The sequence below is a fragment of the Microcaecilia unicolor genome, chromosome 3, assembly GCF_901765095.1.
Source record: "Microcaecilia unicolor chromosome 3, aMicUni1.1, whole genome shotgun sequence".
NCBI classification, from domain to species: Eukaryota; Metazoa; Chordata; class Amphibia; order Gymnophiona; family Siphonopidae; genus Microcaecilia; species Microcaecilia unicolor.
Window position 1 is genome coordinate 74,923,687 of NC_044033.1, and position 16,380 is coordinate 74,940,066.

Below are 16,380 nucleotides of genomic sequence, written 5' to 3' on the forward strand. Positions count from 1 at the left end.
ACCGCACCAAACTTTTTGGGGCTGTGTTTTTGGAGCATGCTTCGTTATTTGAGATTCGGTAAAGGTTTTTACGTTTCTGATTTTTTTACGTTTGCTTGATGCATCTACCCCTCAGTCACTCTAACCGCATACTGCCTTACCGGAGCACAGGTCCCCCGGCCCTGACACCCGACTTGTTCCCAAGCACCGTGCAGCAACAATAAAGCACTTTAGGATAGCTGCTTCTATACTCAGGTTTGCACGTGGCTGAAATGCTGCTGTGCACGGTGTGTGCAGCCTAACGAGCACCTGAGAAGACAGGCACTGATTGGCGAGTTAGAGACTGGGTGGGCCTGATCCGAGATTGGTTGGGCCTGGGCCCACCCGTAGCTCCGCCCCTGCTTGGAAATGCATTCTGGATACAGCTGGATAGGGACCGTGTGTGGGTTTTGAAAAGTACCAAACAGAAGCCATGGTAAAGCATCCACCCAATAGATTAAAATACCTGGGCAGAAAGTCTGTGCTAGGGGAAAGTCAGACAAGCAGAGCTGTAACTTTACTGCTTGTTGAAGATGCACCCTAGCTTAAACTGGGTAAAAGTTATAGGGTCCGATATTCAGAATGTGGGAGGTAGCTGGGCTGCCTCCCGTGGTTGGCGCTGAACCCAGATGTTCAATGCTGAGCTGTTTCTGGTGACCAGTATTCACTATCTGGGTGTTTTTTGGCCAGTTTAAATTTAACTGGCCAAGCCAATATTCAGCTTTGGCCAGTTAAGTTTAGACTGGCCAAAGATATTCCAGCTATTTTGGCAGCCTAAACTCAGCCGGCGATGCACTGAATATCGGTGGATAGCCAGTTAAGTGCCACTTAACCGGCTGATACTAACTAAGAAATATCATCCCAGAAAACAGAGGCTGAAGTCTGTACTATAGAAAGTCAGACCAGGTAAGAGCTGGAGTTAGCACCTGGGAAACTGACAGGATGGCCCACTAAAGCTGTAATGTGTATGATGCAGGGTCAGAATAGCTAGAAATTGTAACCTGAGTACCTGCTGAAGCCACAGGAGTAGTCAGCAGCTGGGAAGCTGACAGGATGGTACATTAAGGCACATATTTTTTAGTCTTATAGACCATTGAACCAGCTGAGAGAGGAACCTTTACTGTATCTTGGGCATGCAGTTTGAATTAAGTGTATAATGGGGCTGGATGTTAGCTGTGAACATCACTGATTAGAAACCCATGGTGAAGCATCTTCCTAATTTTGTAAATAAAACTGGTGTCCTGTCTTATGTGTGGAAAAGGGAAGACATTGTCAGGTTCATGACTTACAGAGCTGACCTAGGCCTGGCCTGTGAGAATTTCCAAGTGTACTAGCATAGCAACCATACTACTTTATTCCCAACTTGGAAATGTAGATCCATTACATAACAAATCATCTCATTCTAAACAGTGCTCACAGCATGTAGTTGTTTTTCCTTTGATTTTTCTACAGCAGCTAACTTGCTCCACAGCTGTAAGAAAGGTTTGGATTGGCCTTCATTACAGAAACGCCACCAAAGAAAAGAAATGTGTTATACTGAACAGAACTCACTGTCAACTCTTAGTGCCTGATGTAAATGTATATGCTATTTCTGAATACCACATCTAGAAGCAGAAGCATTCGGGTAAAAAAATGTACCGGTCGATATTCAAAGCTATTTAAGCAGTCAGAAGCTCCTGGCTGCTTAAATCGCTTTTACAGAGCTATCTGCTGATATTCAGCAGCACTTAACTGGTTAGTGTCACTGAATATCAGTTCTAACCGCTAAACTGAAAGTTGGCTATTTTGTGGCTGGTTAGCACTTCTTTATTTATTGCATTTGTACCCCACCTTTTCCCACCTATTTGCAGGCTCAATGTGGCTTACACAGTACCGTAAGGCGTTTGCCAAATCCGGTAGAGAACAGATACAAGGTTATGTTGTGTTCGAATAAGATAGATGTATTCCAAGTTCCATTAGGGTCGAAAGGAGGGAAGTTGTATATTGTCCAGTACGGTCTTTGGTTTAGTTGTGTGGCTGGATGTGGGGATTTACGTTGGATCTGTAGTGTAGGCCATTTTAAAGAGGTTGTTTTTTAGTGATTTTCTGAAGTGTAGGTGGTCGTGGATTGTTTTCACAGCTTTGGGGAGTGCGTTCCATATTTGTGCGCTTATATAGGAGAAACTTGATGCTTAGGTTGTTTTGTATTTGAGTCCTTTGCAAGTCGGGTAGTGAAGGTTTAGGTATGTGCGAGATGATCTGGATCTGTTTCTGGTTGGTAGGTTTATGAGGTCTATCATGTATCCTGGGACTACGCCGTAGATAATTTTGTGGACAAGGGTGCAGAAGGTGATCCGTTCTTTGATTGGAAGCCAGTGTAGCTTTTCTCGGAGGGGTTTGGCACTTTCGAAACGTGTTTTACCAAATATCAGCTTGGCCGCTGTGTTTTGGGTAGTCTGGAGTTTTTTTGTGAGTTGTTCTTTACATCCCGTGTAGATTCCGTTGCAAATGTCTGCATGGCTTAGAACCATTGATTGTATAAGGTTTCAAAATATTTCCCTCGGGAAGAAAGGTTTTACGCGTTTGAGTTTCCACATTGAGTAGAACATTTTCTTTGTTACGGAGTTTATGTGGCTCTCAAGAGTGAGGTTGCGGTCGATTGTGACGCCCAAAATTTTGAGGCTGTCTGAGATAGGGAGGGTGTGTTCTGGGTTATGAAGTTAAGGGCCGATATTAAGCAACCAAATCAAATTGCATAAAAGTCAGTCCTGTCTTTTTGTGGTGTTGCTTAGGTGGTTAAAGGTCAAACATTGCACTTAACCACAAAAGAGATCGCAAGCTGCATAAACCTGGATATTCAATGTCGGTGCCCAGACATGGTCTGGCATTGAATATCCAGTGAATAATACCACCAGTGGCTACAAAAGCATTTACCGCTGGCAGCTGAATATCTACTCCTAAGAGGTTTATTATAGAATTAAACTCCTTAACTATACAGTACCTGCTGGTTTGGCCCAAGAGACGGGGAGTCTGTTTCCAGGCAAATATTCTCCAGTGGGATGTGCTGGATCAACTTCACTCTCTGTGATACACAAGAATAAATATTAGAAAACTGACTCTGTTGTAACAAGATGTTATTACCCATCAGCTACACTGCAAGAAGAAACTGCAAATGAAGCTAATAAAACAAGAAATGTGGAACAAATAAAACAGAAAAGATGGTATATCAAATCTATAACCCCTTTATTTATCCACCCCCTTGTGTCAGAGTTTGAATTACCTCAAAAGTCACATTATCTTTTTTGGCTTCGTTCACTCCTGCTTGTATTCACAGGATAAATACATAACATTCAAGCAAGCGCATTTAATCTGGATTAAGAATTTTGGACATAAATAAACCAAATGATGAAGATAAATAAATCTGTATGTGACATGTTTACACTGATTTCCAGGAATCCAGCCTGCAGCATTCTTCTTTCCACAGACTCACACACACACATGCACACCCTGTGCATTTGAACAGTTAGTTTGCTTTCCTTCCTCCCTTGGTCTGATTCACTTTGTGCAAACTTCCTCAGAACGTACTTGGTCATTTCTTGTAACAGCTGGGGGAAAGGAGAAGAAATAGCCGGCCTGTACACCCTCCAGGGCTGCTGAGAGCCTGCCAGCAAAATTATGAAGCAGCACATTCTGTACACCTGAATAAAAAAAAACACAGACAACTACTGTAAATGGATGTAACACATTTCTGACCAGCTTGCCAGAGTTATTCTCTTATTCTCCCTTCATCTGTCCAGTACCACATGAGCTCAGACTGACATAATCTGAAAACCACTGGTTGCATTATGTTTGCCTTACTTTTAGAAGTCACACTGGTTGCACATTTAGATCAATACTGTCTCAGTTATGCTCTTTTAATATGAATGCACTCACAGGTTCTAAAAAGCTGAAGCATTCTGCATTTATATTTAGGATTTCAGTTAAGAAATAATAAATCCTGATTGAACACACATGATGTGAAAATCAGAGTCATCAGTTTTCACTAAAAAGTACTGTGCCCCCCCCCCCCCCTTCCTCTGTTTTGCAGATCTGGTCTATAGGAGCTGTGGCTGATCCAAGCTTCGACTGCAGTGGCAGCAACAGCACGCCCTGAAGCACGTGGGCTGGGGAGTGAGCAGGTGGGTGCTTCGCTCCTAGGCTTCCCATACAGAAGCCAAAAGAGGGCAAGGCCACCGTGCGAGCTGGGAACATAGTCCATGGGCCTGCAAAACACGTTGTTGCTTCCATCACCATAACCAGGCTTCAAACTGTTCATACATGCTGGGGCTAAAGTCTACTGGTTGTGGGGGCTATACTGGAGGTGGGAAATAGTGCTGAGGCTGTGGGGTAGTAGCAGAGTGTTGAGGTTGTGAGGGCTCTGTGCTAGGTGTGGAGGAAAGAGTGATGCGGGCTACAGCCAGGAAGTGTTGAAGCTGGTGTGGGAATGGCTTTACTGTGTTGGGTAAGAGGGAATATTTCTGAGGCTGAGGTAAGCTGTGCGGGGACTGTGGGGGACAGAATATTAGAAATACAGGTTCTGATTATAAGGGGACTGTTTACTGGGGTGCAGTAAGTTTTTGCATTTACCATGCTTTAACAGCTCAAATCAACACACGATAAATGCAAAAGCTGTGTGCAAACTGTTGGGAGCTTACCCGCATGTCCCCTGCAGTTACTGCACAGTAAAAGTTCATTACCACACGTTAAAGTTCATTCGCAATTAGTACAGATGCATTTAATGCATAAGTGGCAGTTAGCTCATGCTAAGTGCAATGTGCAGTCCACACCTGGTCTCCACCTATACCCCGCCCAGACCCCACACACTGGCTGCTTTTACTGCACAATAGCCATTAGCATAGGCCAGCACTAATGGTTAGTGCACATTAAATCTTGCGCTGCTTAGCAAACATGCCAAGACATGTTAATCCCTCTTATCCCTCCCAGATAATTTTGGGTGACTTGGTGTTGAACTCCATTAAAACACTCCTACCAACAGAGGCACTAATTACAATGCAAACACTTTATAAAAACCTGAGGAGAAGCCATCTAGGCCAGGGGCCTTACCAGCAGGTAAAGCTTAATGGTATCAAAAAGCTCCTGCGCCGTAACATCTTTATCCAACTGGTCCCGTAAATCATCAGGGACTGTGGGTAGGGTCACAGTCTGCAAATAGGAGCCAATTGCATCATCCGCAACAGGAGCGTAGCCAGACAGCAGATTTTGGGTGGGCCTAGTCAAGAAGTGAGTGGGCACCAAGTATTCTTCTCCCCCCCCCCCCCCCAATGTGATGAGGCCAGTATCAGCAGATAAGGAAGCTTAGACTGCTGAAGTGGAGAGCAGTGTTTTCAGCACCATCAGGGGGAGGTCTTCAGCTGGCGGAGCTTGGGATCCCCACTAGCTAGCACTAAATATGTGCTGCTGTTGGGTGGGCCTGAGCCCTAAGTGGATGGGCCCCGGCCCACCCAGGCTCACCTGTAGCTACGCCACTGATCCGCAACCTGAGACTCCTGACTATAAAACTGCACAAACTGCTGCTGGATAACTGCCTGTTTGTACAAGTAACACCCATCCCCCTCTAATACGAAGAATAGCCAACTCCTTTTGCTGCTGCCTAAATCTTCCTAGCAAGCAGCTGTCCAGGCTTTTTGCCAAATTCAAAATGCAATTGTTGGTCCCGCTGTAATTTAAGACCTAGATCAGCTAACCTTTATTTATTTTATTTATTTGTTGCATTTGTATCCCACATTTTCCCACCAATTTGCAGGCTCAATGTGGCTTACATTATGCCATGGTGGCGATGGCCATTTCTGGATAGAGAATTACAAGTGGTATTGCATTAAGGCGTATAGATGGTAAAGTAGAATACAAAAGTAGTATTGCATTTATTTAGCTCGTGTCTCTTTTGCTGTAAAAACTGATCTGCATTTCCACAACAGCCCTGGTTTACGCTGAATTTCCAAAAGCCCAATCTAATGTAACAACTCCTTTTCCTGAGCAAGAGACTGCTTCCATCTAAGTACCCCTCATTTAATAAAGACTCCCCTAATGACAGCCTTTAACCCCTCCCCTCCCAAACCATACCATCTTGAACTTCACCGTTATTATTAAACTTCAAAAGTGCTGTCCGAATATTCTCAATTACCTGTGCATCCTGTAAAAGACTTTTATTTAAGTGCCACACCCCTCTACCCTGGGAAAAACTACGCAAGTGAAAAGTAGCCCATACTGGCACATGATCGGACCGAGTATGGGACTCAATCCCTGCATTCACGAGGCATTGAAACCAGTATGGTCCCTCAGCAAAACATCAACATGGGATAACTAGAATGGCGGGAAGAAAAAAAAAAAAAAAAAAGAAAAACCCCTGCCCACTGGATGTTGACTGCGCCACAAATAAGCCAGCTAAAATGTTGCAGAATAGCCAGTAACAATTTATGCAAGGCTTTTGCCCTATCTACCCCATGCAGGATCCAAAACCAAATTGCAATCCCCTCCCAAAAGCAAATGACCCAAGTCTCCTCTGCCCAAAACTGTACTCAGATTTTTCCAAAAACAAACAGGAGAGTCACATGGGCATAAACATTTAAAATAGTCAACTGTTGATCCCCTTCAGCAACAACCATCTGCCCTCTAGATCCCTCTTTATTTATTTATTTATTTATTTATTGATTGCATTTGTATCCCACATTTTCCCACCTTTTTGCGGGCTCAGTGTGGCTTACAATAAGATATGAATAATAGAAATACATTTGTAACAACTTGAATATGGAATACATTGTACAGAGTTGTGTGAGACATTCGATTATCATTAGGAATATAACAATGGGACATCAACATAGAAACATTGGGAGGAGACAGTGGGACAATTGATTACAGGATGAGGGATCTGAAGTGGATGTATGTTGCATTGGTGAACAGTGAGTATGGACTCTATGTGTTTTGGTTCTTTCCGTAAGTTTGTTCAAACAGGTACGTCTTCAGTAGTTTTCGGAAGGAAGCTTGTTCGTTAATCATTCTTCGGTTGCGCGGTAGTGTATTCCAGGCCTGCGTGCTCATGTGGGAAAAGGTTGACGCGTGTAGCGTCTTGTATTTATAGCAGTGACCCAAAAGAGGAAATCCTTTTTGATCAATATAGCCACCCCTGCCATCTTTTTTGCCCTGCTATTAGAGCCAAAATAAATCTGAGTAAAGTGGGGATCATACAGTAAAGACTCATATTGTCTAAGCAAGTGAGTTTCCTGAGTCAAAGCAATATCACAGTGCAATCTCAACAATTCTTTAAAAAGCAAGCCCCGTTTACGGGGACAGCTAAGACCCTGAACATTAAAGGATACCAGTTTGCAATCAAAATCTCCCCTTCCCATACTCCCACCACCCTTAAACCGTCCCCCCTACTCCTACCCCCAACCCTCCCCCTCAATACCCAACTGAGTAAGGCTGACTCAGCCTATGGATCAGGTGATGATCTGGTCCAGGGAACCAAATGCCTGTGTCAATGACGTCACCTAGCCCTTAGTCCCAAGCTTAGTTGGTTCTTACTGCTTGGCATCAGTCCCAACTAGCAGGAGGCTCAGGCTCCCAGCCCTTGCCTCCTTCAATGCTTTTCTTCTCAGGTTCTTCCTCCAGGAAGACTGGACATCATGCTGGTGCTCTATCCACTGACTCCTCCAAGGCTCTCCCCCCTCGCTGCAGCTGATAAGACGCACGGAAGACCTTGAAACTGACCTCTCCCACTCCCTCCCAGAAGATAGTTGCAACTAGTAAGGCACGCTGGGATTGCCTGCCTTGCAAGGAGGAGTGGGACACTGAAGCATTTAAACTGCTTCAGCATCTACCGTGTTCTTTTTTTAGGCCTGCCCGATCCGCTGCCTCAGCTCAGCTACCTTTATCGGAACCGACCGCCTGCCACCGTGTGCTGCAGACTGGACAACCATATGCGCTGCCTGCCTGCTGACTGGAGACTGACTGTCCACCGCCACCCTGTGCTGCCTGTTCTGCCGGACCGAAGACCTGTCACGACCGCCTCTGGCTGCTACCTGCCGCTTCTTCTGCTCTGCTGGCCCTTCACCGCTACCTGCTGCTCTGAGTGACTGATGAAGAAACCACTTTTCCAGAGCAGGTAACATAGAAACATAGTAGATAACAGCAAATAAAGACCTGTATGGTCCGTCCAGTCTACCCAAGATAAACTCTAAGTCTAAGATAAGTCCAGGGGCCCGGTCTTATTGAATCCCAGGGGGGAAGGGGAAAGGGAAGGAATGTAGAATGGTGGAAGTTGTTGTTAAGGGGGGGAGGGAGGATGGATTTGTGGAAATTGCTGCTCATATCCCCAGATTTGCCCCAATGTAGGGGGCAGGGCATAAGTTGGTTCGGGACACCACAACCTCTTGAGCTGAACCTGAGACATAGCAGTCAGGTAATATCAGGAGAAGTGAGCCCCGAAATAGAAAACGCCAGTGCAAAACTCAATATATCCCTCCCATTCCCCACCAAAACCCCAAACTCACCCCTTTCACACTTACTCCTTTACAAACTCCCAGAGCAACCCCCTATCACCCACACACACTCCCAACATTGAGTTCTGGAGTCCATCAGTATCTCATATAAAATTAAAGATAACACAAATGGTCACCACCGCACCTCATTTAACAGCTCCATCAATGCTGGATCCAGTAGTGCAATGCTGCTGCTGGGCCCTCATGTACCCGTTGCCAGTGGGGAGAAAGCTTATTGGAACTTGCCAATTGATCCATGTTTCAAATCTCTTCAAGCAAATTAGCAGCTTTTAATGCTACCAATATCTTCCAGGCCATGCCGACTCCTTAACCCATTTAGTAACATTCTCTATGGTGAAGGCTAGCACAAACTGGAAAAGCCACCTGTATTTATAGCCCTTGTCCCGCAAGCATCAGGTGACATTGTGAAAATTTCTTCTCCTCTTCAATATTAACAGGGACAGATCCTGAAAAAGCTTCACCTTCGCCCCTTTCAGTGATAATCATTAAGCTTTCGTGCATACTGGAAAATCTCATCCTTGAGAGCAAAACTATCGAAACTAATCACAATGTCCCTGGGTTATTATCTACCTGGAGCCCAAGTGCTCTGTAGACCCATTCAAGCAGCACTGGAGGATCCTGATGTTCCTCACTAAGAGCCCTCTGCAGCAGATCCCAGCAAATCTCCTGTGCCATGTGCTTAGTGTACTGAAAGGAAAGGCCGCCTCCTCCAGTATGCCACGGATCCTCAAACTGCACCACCATGAGTGGTTCTCCAGATCCTCAATCCTGTCCCACAGGTCCAGTTCAGCCTGTTGAACCGTAGTCAGCTTTTGCTGGGTGTCCTCAAATTGCTCCTCCAGCAACTTCATGCTCGATTCCAATTCATCTTGCCTCTTACCAAGGCCCGATAAATTCTATTTAATTTCGGCCACGTCACTTCTAATATCCGCTCTCACTGACCAAATATCCTCCTGCAAAGCCTCCAAACATCCATCTCCGCCACTCGCACCATGTTCTGGTTCAGACACACTAGGCCCTGCAGCCGTCGCCATCTTGCTCTGAGTTCCCATGCTTGCGGTTTTCAACGCTTCAGAAGTAGCTTGGCCCTCAGTGTATTTGTAACTCTCCAGCTTCCTCCAGGAGGCAATAGCAGCATTCAGCGAGGAGATCTCACTCATACAAACCCAAACTGACACCTGTGGAGGGATTTACTGCACAAAACTATCATAACCCCGAAGGAGCTCTACACCAAAGCAGGCATCCACTCCGGTGATGTCACTTCCTCCCCCCCCCCCCAACTTCATTTTATTGTCCGTTGTCCTCCACCTGATTGTGTATACTTTTTTGTAAACTAACTAGAATTGCTTAGAAAGAGCAGGATATAAATGGTTAAATAATTAATACATAAATAAACACCCCTATGAGATTAAAAATGCATTAATTTGAAACCACTGAAAAAGTAACCCACAATGCAAAAACACCAAAAAGGCTCAGCTCCTAAATATGTGTCCTATTTTCAGCCAATCTTAGGAGCCTAGGGAGTCTTTTTTACTAACGTGTGCGAACAGATTTAGTGTGCGCTAAATGATAAGATGCCCACAGGAATATAATGGGCATCTTATCATTTAGAAAACGCTAATCGTTAGCTTGCACTAAATCCATTAACATACATTAGTAAAAGGACCCCTAGATTTTCCGCTGAAATTTCATCATACTTTTTGGAGCTTAAAAGTTATCCTTATAAATTTAGGCCTTCCAATCTTTTGATTAGATTAATAAGTGTAATGCTCATTAGAAAATCAGTGCTAAGCTCATACCTTTTTCCCCTGCCCTAAAACCGCCTCTGTTACCACCCAAATTTAGATGCTTAATGAAATTTTGAGCATAAATTTAGGCACTCAGCCCTAGTACATTTTCACAAAGGCCACTTTAGGAGTATAATTCTCAAAGTTATGAGCATAAGTCTTTTGAATACTGGGCCCTTTGATTTTAAGCATCTGTGAACAGACTCCAATTAGATTTAAAATGAAATCCCCCAAATGTGTATTTTACAAGGCATTTAAAAATCTGAAACCTTATTTATATTGCACTAGTTGCATATAATGTAAAATGAAGGCAAGTGAGCACAACCTGGGGAATAACATCTGGGTTTAGATTCCAATTCCAGACCAACAGACAGAAGTGTAAGAGGAGCGACAGCAGGTCACTTAATTTGCAGTTTTGCAATAGTGCAACTCTTGACCAGGAATGTCATTTTCTGTACCCCGAGTAGGTAAGAATGCCCCAGAACAGGTCATGCAAGCAAAAGGCCTGTGGACAAAGCACCATGGAGCTTCTGGCCAATTCTTACATTGAGCAGAGGATGAGGAGATGAAGAACCCCTATCCCAGATGGTATTTGTAGAATTCGGGGGGGGGGGGGGGGGGAGGGGGAGAAGGCACCAGAAGAGCAGTAGCTTCTGAAGGAAATTCACCAGAGATGCCATAGTTGCAGAGGCTGTGGAAAAAACCAACTCTAGTGACCTTACCTTGCTCCTTAAGGAGAGAGATCGTCTGCCTCCCTGCAGAACGGGAGTGGACATTCCTGGAAAAACACAAACATACGGATTGATATTCAAATCACTGCAGGTGGTGTGTTTGAAATTTTATATTTACTCATTGCTGATAGCTGTATAAATAGCAGTGCTGAATACGCATATAAACACACATACATACACACACACACACATACATAAACCAGGAAATCAAACCTTCCGCAAAAAGTCAAGGAGCCAACACAAGACTGGAAGACACCATGAACAAATCTCAAGACAGCCAATGACAAAAGTTTGGGCCCTATTTACTAAGGCCTGCTAGCATTTTTAGAGCACACTAAAATTTAGAGCATGGTAATGCTAGAGACACCCATATATTTTAGCACACGCTAAAAACGCTAGAGCGCCTACAGCACAGCTTAGTAAACAGGGCCTTTTTTTTTTTTTTCAAATGCAGCATACAGGAGATGCTGACAAGATAAACCCGACACGGCCCATGTTTTGGCACAAAGGCCTTCGTCAGGGATCCTGTTAACCAGCAACTCAATTTATGCAAACATACTCAGCTGTATAAACATCATAAAATACATATTATGTAAACAGCATTGTACCAAGTTTTTTATTAAGATGTCAGTGGTGATAGTAGCAAGACTACAGCATCTTCTCTCGTAGACATACACGTAAGCAACCATGGAGAGCTGGCTATATTCAGCCTTTTTGCTGGCCTAAATTTATTCCTATAGCTAAAGGAATAGCAGTTGAATAGCTAGTGATCTGTAGACTTTGGAGAAACACTCACACGCTGCCCTAGCAGAATCTGGATAGTGATGGGGTGGTCTATAAGAATTTTCAGTGGCACTACCCACTACCCCTGCAAATTCACAGAGGGGTGACCAGAAATTAGTATACTTCCAAGGCTTGCATTTTTAAAGCCAAACTAACTTTTCCATTCCGGCTACCCATGGGCGTAGTTTGGGGGGGGGGGCGAGGGGGGCATTGCCCCCCTCCAAACGCAGGACCAGCACAATGAGCTCTCGGTCCCTCCTTCCTGCCCTTAGCTCCCCGACAGCGCTCCTCTCTGTTCCTTCCTGCACACCCCACGCGTTTAAACCTTTTATTTTCAGCAGAACGACAGTGAAGAAAACAGAACAGCAAGCGGGCTCGCCTCCAGCCTTTCCCTTCCCTCATAGACAGTGTCCCGCCTTCCTATGATGACGTATTTCCTGTTTCTGCGAGGGCGGGACATTGTCTGTGAGGGAATGGAAAGGCTGGAGGCGAGCCCGCTTGCTGTTCTGTTTTCTTCACTGTCGTTGCTGCTGAAAATAAAAGGTTTAAACGCACAGGGGAGGGGGCAGAAAGGAACGGAGAGCCAGAGGAGGGCAGTTGGGGAGAGAGGCAAAAATCACTGGACATGAAGGGGAGGGCAGGGGCAGAGAAGAATCGCTGGACATGAAGGGGAGGGGACGGCAGGGGAGAGAAGAGAAATCGCTGGACATGGAGGGGAGGGCAGAGGAGTGAGAATTGCTGGACATGGATTGATGGAGGGGCAGGAGAGAGGACATTTGCTGGATATGGATGGAGGAGAGAGCAGGGGAGAATGGAGAGTTGCTGGACATGGATGGAGAGGAGGGAACTAGAACTCGGGGACTGAAAAGGGGGAGCTGGGGGAGTCACGGGAAGGGAGGGTGGTGGGTTCAAAGGAGAATTGTTGGACATGGGGGAGGGCAGAAGAGAAATCGCTGGATATGGATGGATGGAGGAGAGGGCAGGGGAGAATGGAGAGTTGCTGGACATGGATGGAGGGGAGGGCAGTTGCTGGACATGGACGGAGGGGGAGGGACGACAGGAAGGAGATGCACATGGATGGAGGGGAGGGCAGGGGGAGAGAAGAAAAATCATAGAGTTTAAGATCAGACTGTGTCCACCAGGGTGAAGAGCATGTAAATAAAGCTCCCACACCTGTAAAAATTGCTTCTTTCTCTTAGGGGATCCTTTAGCATCCAGGGCTTCCCAGGTGATCAACAGATGAATCCGATTAATCCAATGTCAATGATTAGGAGCCTTCTGTGACATCCAATATTGCATGATAAACTTCCACGCCACAAGGCTCATTTTCCTAAGCAGCAGACCAGTACCCCTGGGACGACCCTGAAATACCCCTGGTTTATCAAGTAACAGTTGTTCCACTAAACCTAACCCACTCAAGTCCCAAGTTAACAGGTAACAAACTAGCACATCCCAAAACTGCCTGACCTTGGGACACTTCCAAAGAGCATGAATAAATATATTATCCTCTCAAGCACATTTAGGGCAAACAGATATTGCATTTGGGAGCAATAGGCTCTAAGGAGAACCTGGTATCATAACTCTTGCAACCAGGCACACGCAGTGAGAGAAGATATGCCTCTAATATTGATTAATAAGTTCCATGCTGAGAGATCCATCCGTAAGTCACATGTCCATCGCATACGAATATCCTGTAAGTCTTTTGGTTTCTCCAGTTTAATTAAAGCCTTATGGGCCCCTGAAACACTAATCCCTGACTCTGAAATGGCATTAAAAAAAATCTTTAACTTTTCACACCCATAAGTAATTAAAGCTGGACTGTATCTAAGGAGGCTATATAATATTTAACTTGGAAGTATGCAAACCAATTGCCCCAGCCAACGCCTATCTTCTGCTGACAACCCTCCCCATGCAGGAGATGTGCAAGCAAAGTCAACCCCTACTGCTCCCAAGCCACAAAAGTAGTATTGTCCAAACTAGGTTTGAAAGCCACATTGCCCCTCAGCGTAAGCAAATCGGTAACCAAAGGGTTACCCCCCCCCCCCCCCCCCGGATGAGAGATTTCCAGATTGCTCGCAAACGGTAAAGTAATAAACTCCCCCTCAATGATCGGGAAATTTGGGAGCTGGAATTGTGCAGTAAAGAAAGGATATTAAAAGGGGCGTAATAAGCCTGTTCCATGTCCAGTGGGGTGAAATGAGACTTCATGAATATCCAGTTCCAAATATGCCAGAGCAGGCAGGCCTGATTATATGCTCGCAAATTAGGCAACCCTAACTCTCCCTGGCCCCAATTCCCCACAAGCACGTTAAATTTCAATTTTGTCTTTTTGTTCACCCAACAAAATTGAGAGAAATGTATTCAACCTATCCAAATCCCTATACAGCATATAACTCAGCTGCATTTTTAAACAGAGAGAACAAGAATCAGGCTGGTAGTCAGGCCCGAAGCACCTGATGCACCAATTGTGCGGGTCCATGGCAGAAATCACCTAATTACTTTGGGTGCACCTTTTGAAACTACTGGGAGTGTTCTTAGACATTGAGAAAAACAGCAGCCAAATTAAATTCCTCAATTTTGAAGATCAGAAAAAAAGGGTTCAAGACTGAAATTGAGGCTGGTGCTCAGGCCTAAGTGGGCTTAAAGAGCCACAAAAAAATTAAAACTTGAAGGGCTGAAAAAAAAAAAAAAAACCTAACAAAATAATTAGGGAAATAAAACACAGGAAATACTGAGGAAAACAATTGAAAATAAGCGCTAAACCTGCATGGGAAGGCACTTGAAAAGTGAAAGAACTATGTGGTGAAGGGAGACCGCAAAAACACATCCTCCTAGCTCTGCAGAAAAGGAGACTGAGGTACTTGCGCTCAAATGGTGAAACATTGCTAGAACTTTCTTACAGCTATGAGTGCTAGGCAGCCTCCGCACCAGGCTCTATCAGATGACATCACCTACAGGGGAGAATACACTGGGCCTGCTTGTCCTTGGAGAAAGCCCTTTATCCACAGACATTTGGAACCAATCTTTTACATACATTTAAGAGAAGTTAATGTTTATCAGTTTTAAACTTTTTCAACAAAAAACATTGGCTTCCAATCACACATAGGATCTTACACAAAAATACTCTATATGATGTAGAAAATGCACTTCTTAGGCCACCCTTTATACTTGTCAAAACTGCTTATACCCTATCTCCCTCCCAGAACTCTCTGCTCTTCACAACACAACTCGTAATTCCTTCGTTCTGTCTCATTTGCTTTGACTCCATTCGCTGTAGGATTTTCAGTATAGTTGGCAGTGGAACACCCTCTCTCTCCATTTCCATTTTGAACATGAATGGATAAATTCAAAACACGGCTCAAGACCTTTCCATTTCTAGATGCTTTTGGCCACTGATTCTCTACTTCTTCCTGATGGGAGGCGAGATTGTGCAGGTGATGGCGGGATCAGTAACACAAAAGCCTCTCTCTCTCACTCTTTTTATTTTAAATTTTCTTGCAATTGATTATGCAAGCCAAAAAAAAAAAAAAAAAAGAGCAATTAAGGAAAGAAATCACACTGGAAACTGAAAAGAATAAAACCATTCTTTCCAAGGTCCGTATTCCGCAGCCTAGTGCAATCACTTGTACTTAGCCACCTGGACTATTGCAACTCACTATACTCAGGCTGCAAAGAACAAATACTGAGGAAACTTCAAACAGCCCAGAATACAGCAGCCAGACTCATTTTCGGAAAACCAAAATACGAAAGCGCAAAACCCTTGCGTGAGAAACTACATTGGCTCCCACTCAAGGAACGTATCACCTTTAAGGTATGCACCTTGGTCCACAAAATCATCCACGGTGAAGCCCCTGCATCCATGTCTGACTTAATAGACCTACCACCCAGAAACGCTAAAAGATCATCCAGAACCTTCCTCAATCTCCACTTCCCTAATTGCAAAGGCATAAAATACAAAGTATTGCATGCATCAACCTTCTCTTATATGAGCACGCAGTTCTGGAATACACTACCACGCAACCTGAAAATGATCTACGAATTAACCGACTTCCGCAAACAACTGAAGACTCATCTCTTTGAGAAAATTTATTGTAAGGATCAAAACGCATGAAGTCCATACATACTAATAGAAATGCATTAATACACTCCCTTCTGAACTACTCTCACCCCGCATTATCACCACACTTCAAACTCCAACCACAGATACAATGTTATACCCTATGTTCTCTTGAAATTGTTCTATCGCCTATCGTTTCCCCACTGTAACTTCACATGGTTTCCACGCCCTCACGATTTTTGACTTGACTTTGTCTTCCCATAACTCCTCACAATGTAACCCATAATCGTATTGTAACAATGTATTTCCATCCTTCACAAGGTACTGTAAGCCACACTGAGCCCGCAAATAGGTGGGAAAATGTGGGATACAAATGCAATAAATAAATAAACACTGTAGTAATATTACATAGGAAACATAATAGGAAAATTACACTATACATCCTCTCTCTGAAGTCTCATCTGTTCTGT

General features: G+C 44.4%; 1 protein-coding gene across 4 annotated transcripts in view; it reads right to left on the reverse strand.

Annotated features, from left to right (window-relative positions):
* The window catches only part of LOC115465525 (putative deoxyribonuclease tatdn3-A), a 66,343-nt gene that overhangs the window by 28,757 nt on the left and 21,206 nt on the right, over nt 1–16,380 (reverse strand). For all 4 annotated transcript variants that reach the window (XR_003941426.1, XR_003941427.1, XM_030196050.1 and 1 more), the window contains exons 7-9: nt 11,062–11,117; nt 3,583–3,695; nt 2,999–3,079 (exon numbers count right to left, since the gene is read on the reverse strand). Coding sequence is in view for 2 of the 4 variants with exons in the window: in XM_030196050.1 (XP_030051910.1) it covers nt 2,999–3,079; nt 3,583–3,695; nt 11,062–11,117 (250 nt within the window). In the remaining 2 variants the exon portion in view is untranslated. The remainder of the gene's footprint in view (nt 1–2,998; nt 3,080–3,582; nt 3,696–11,061; nt 11,118–16,380) is intronic.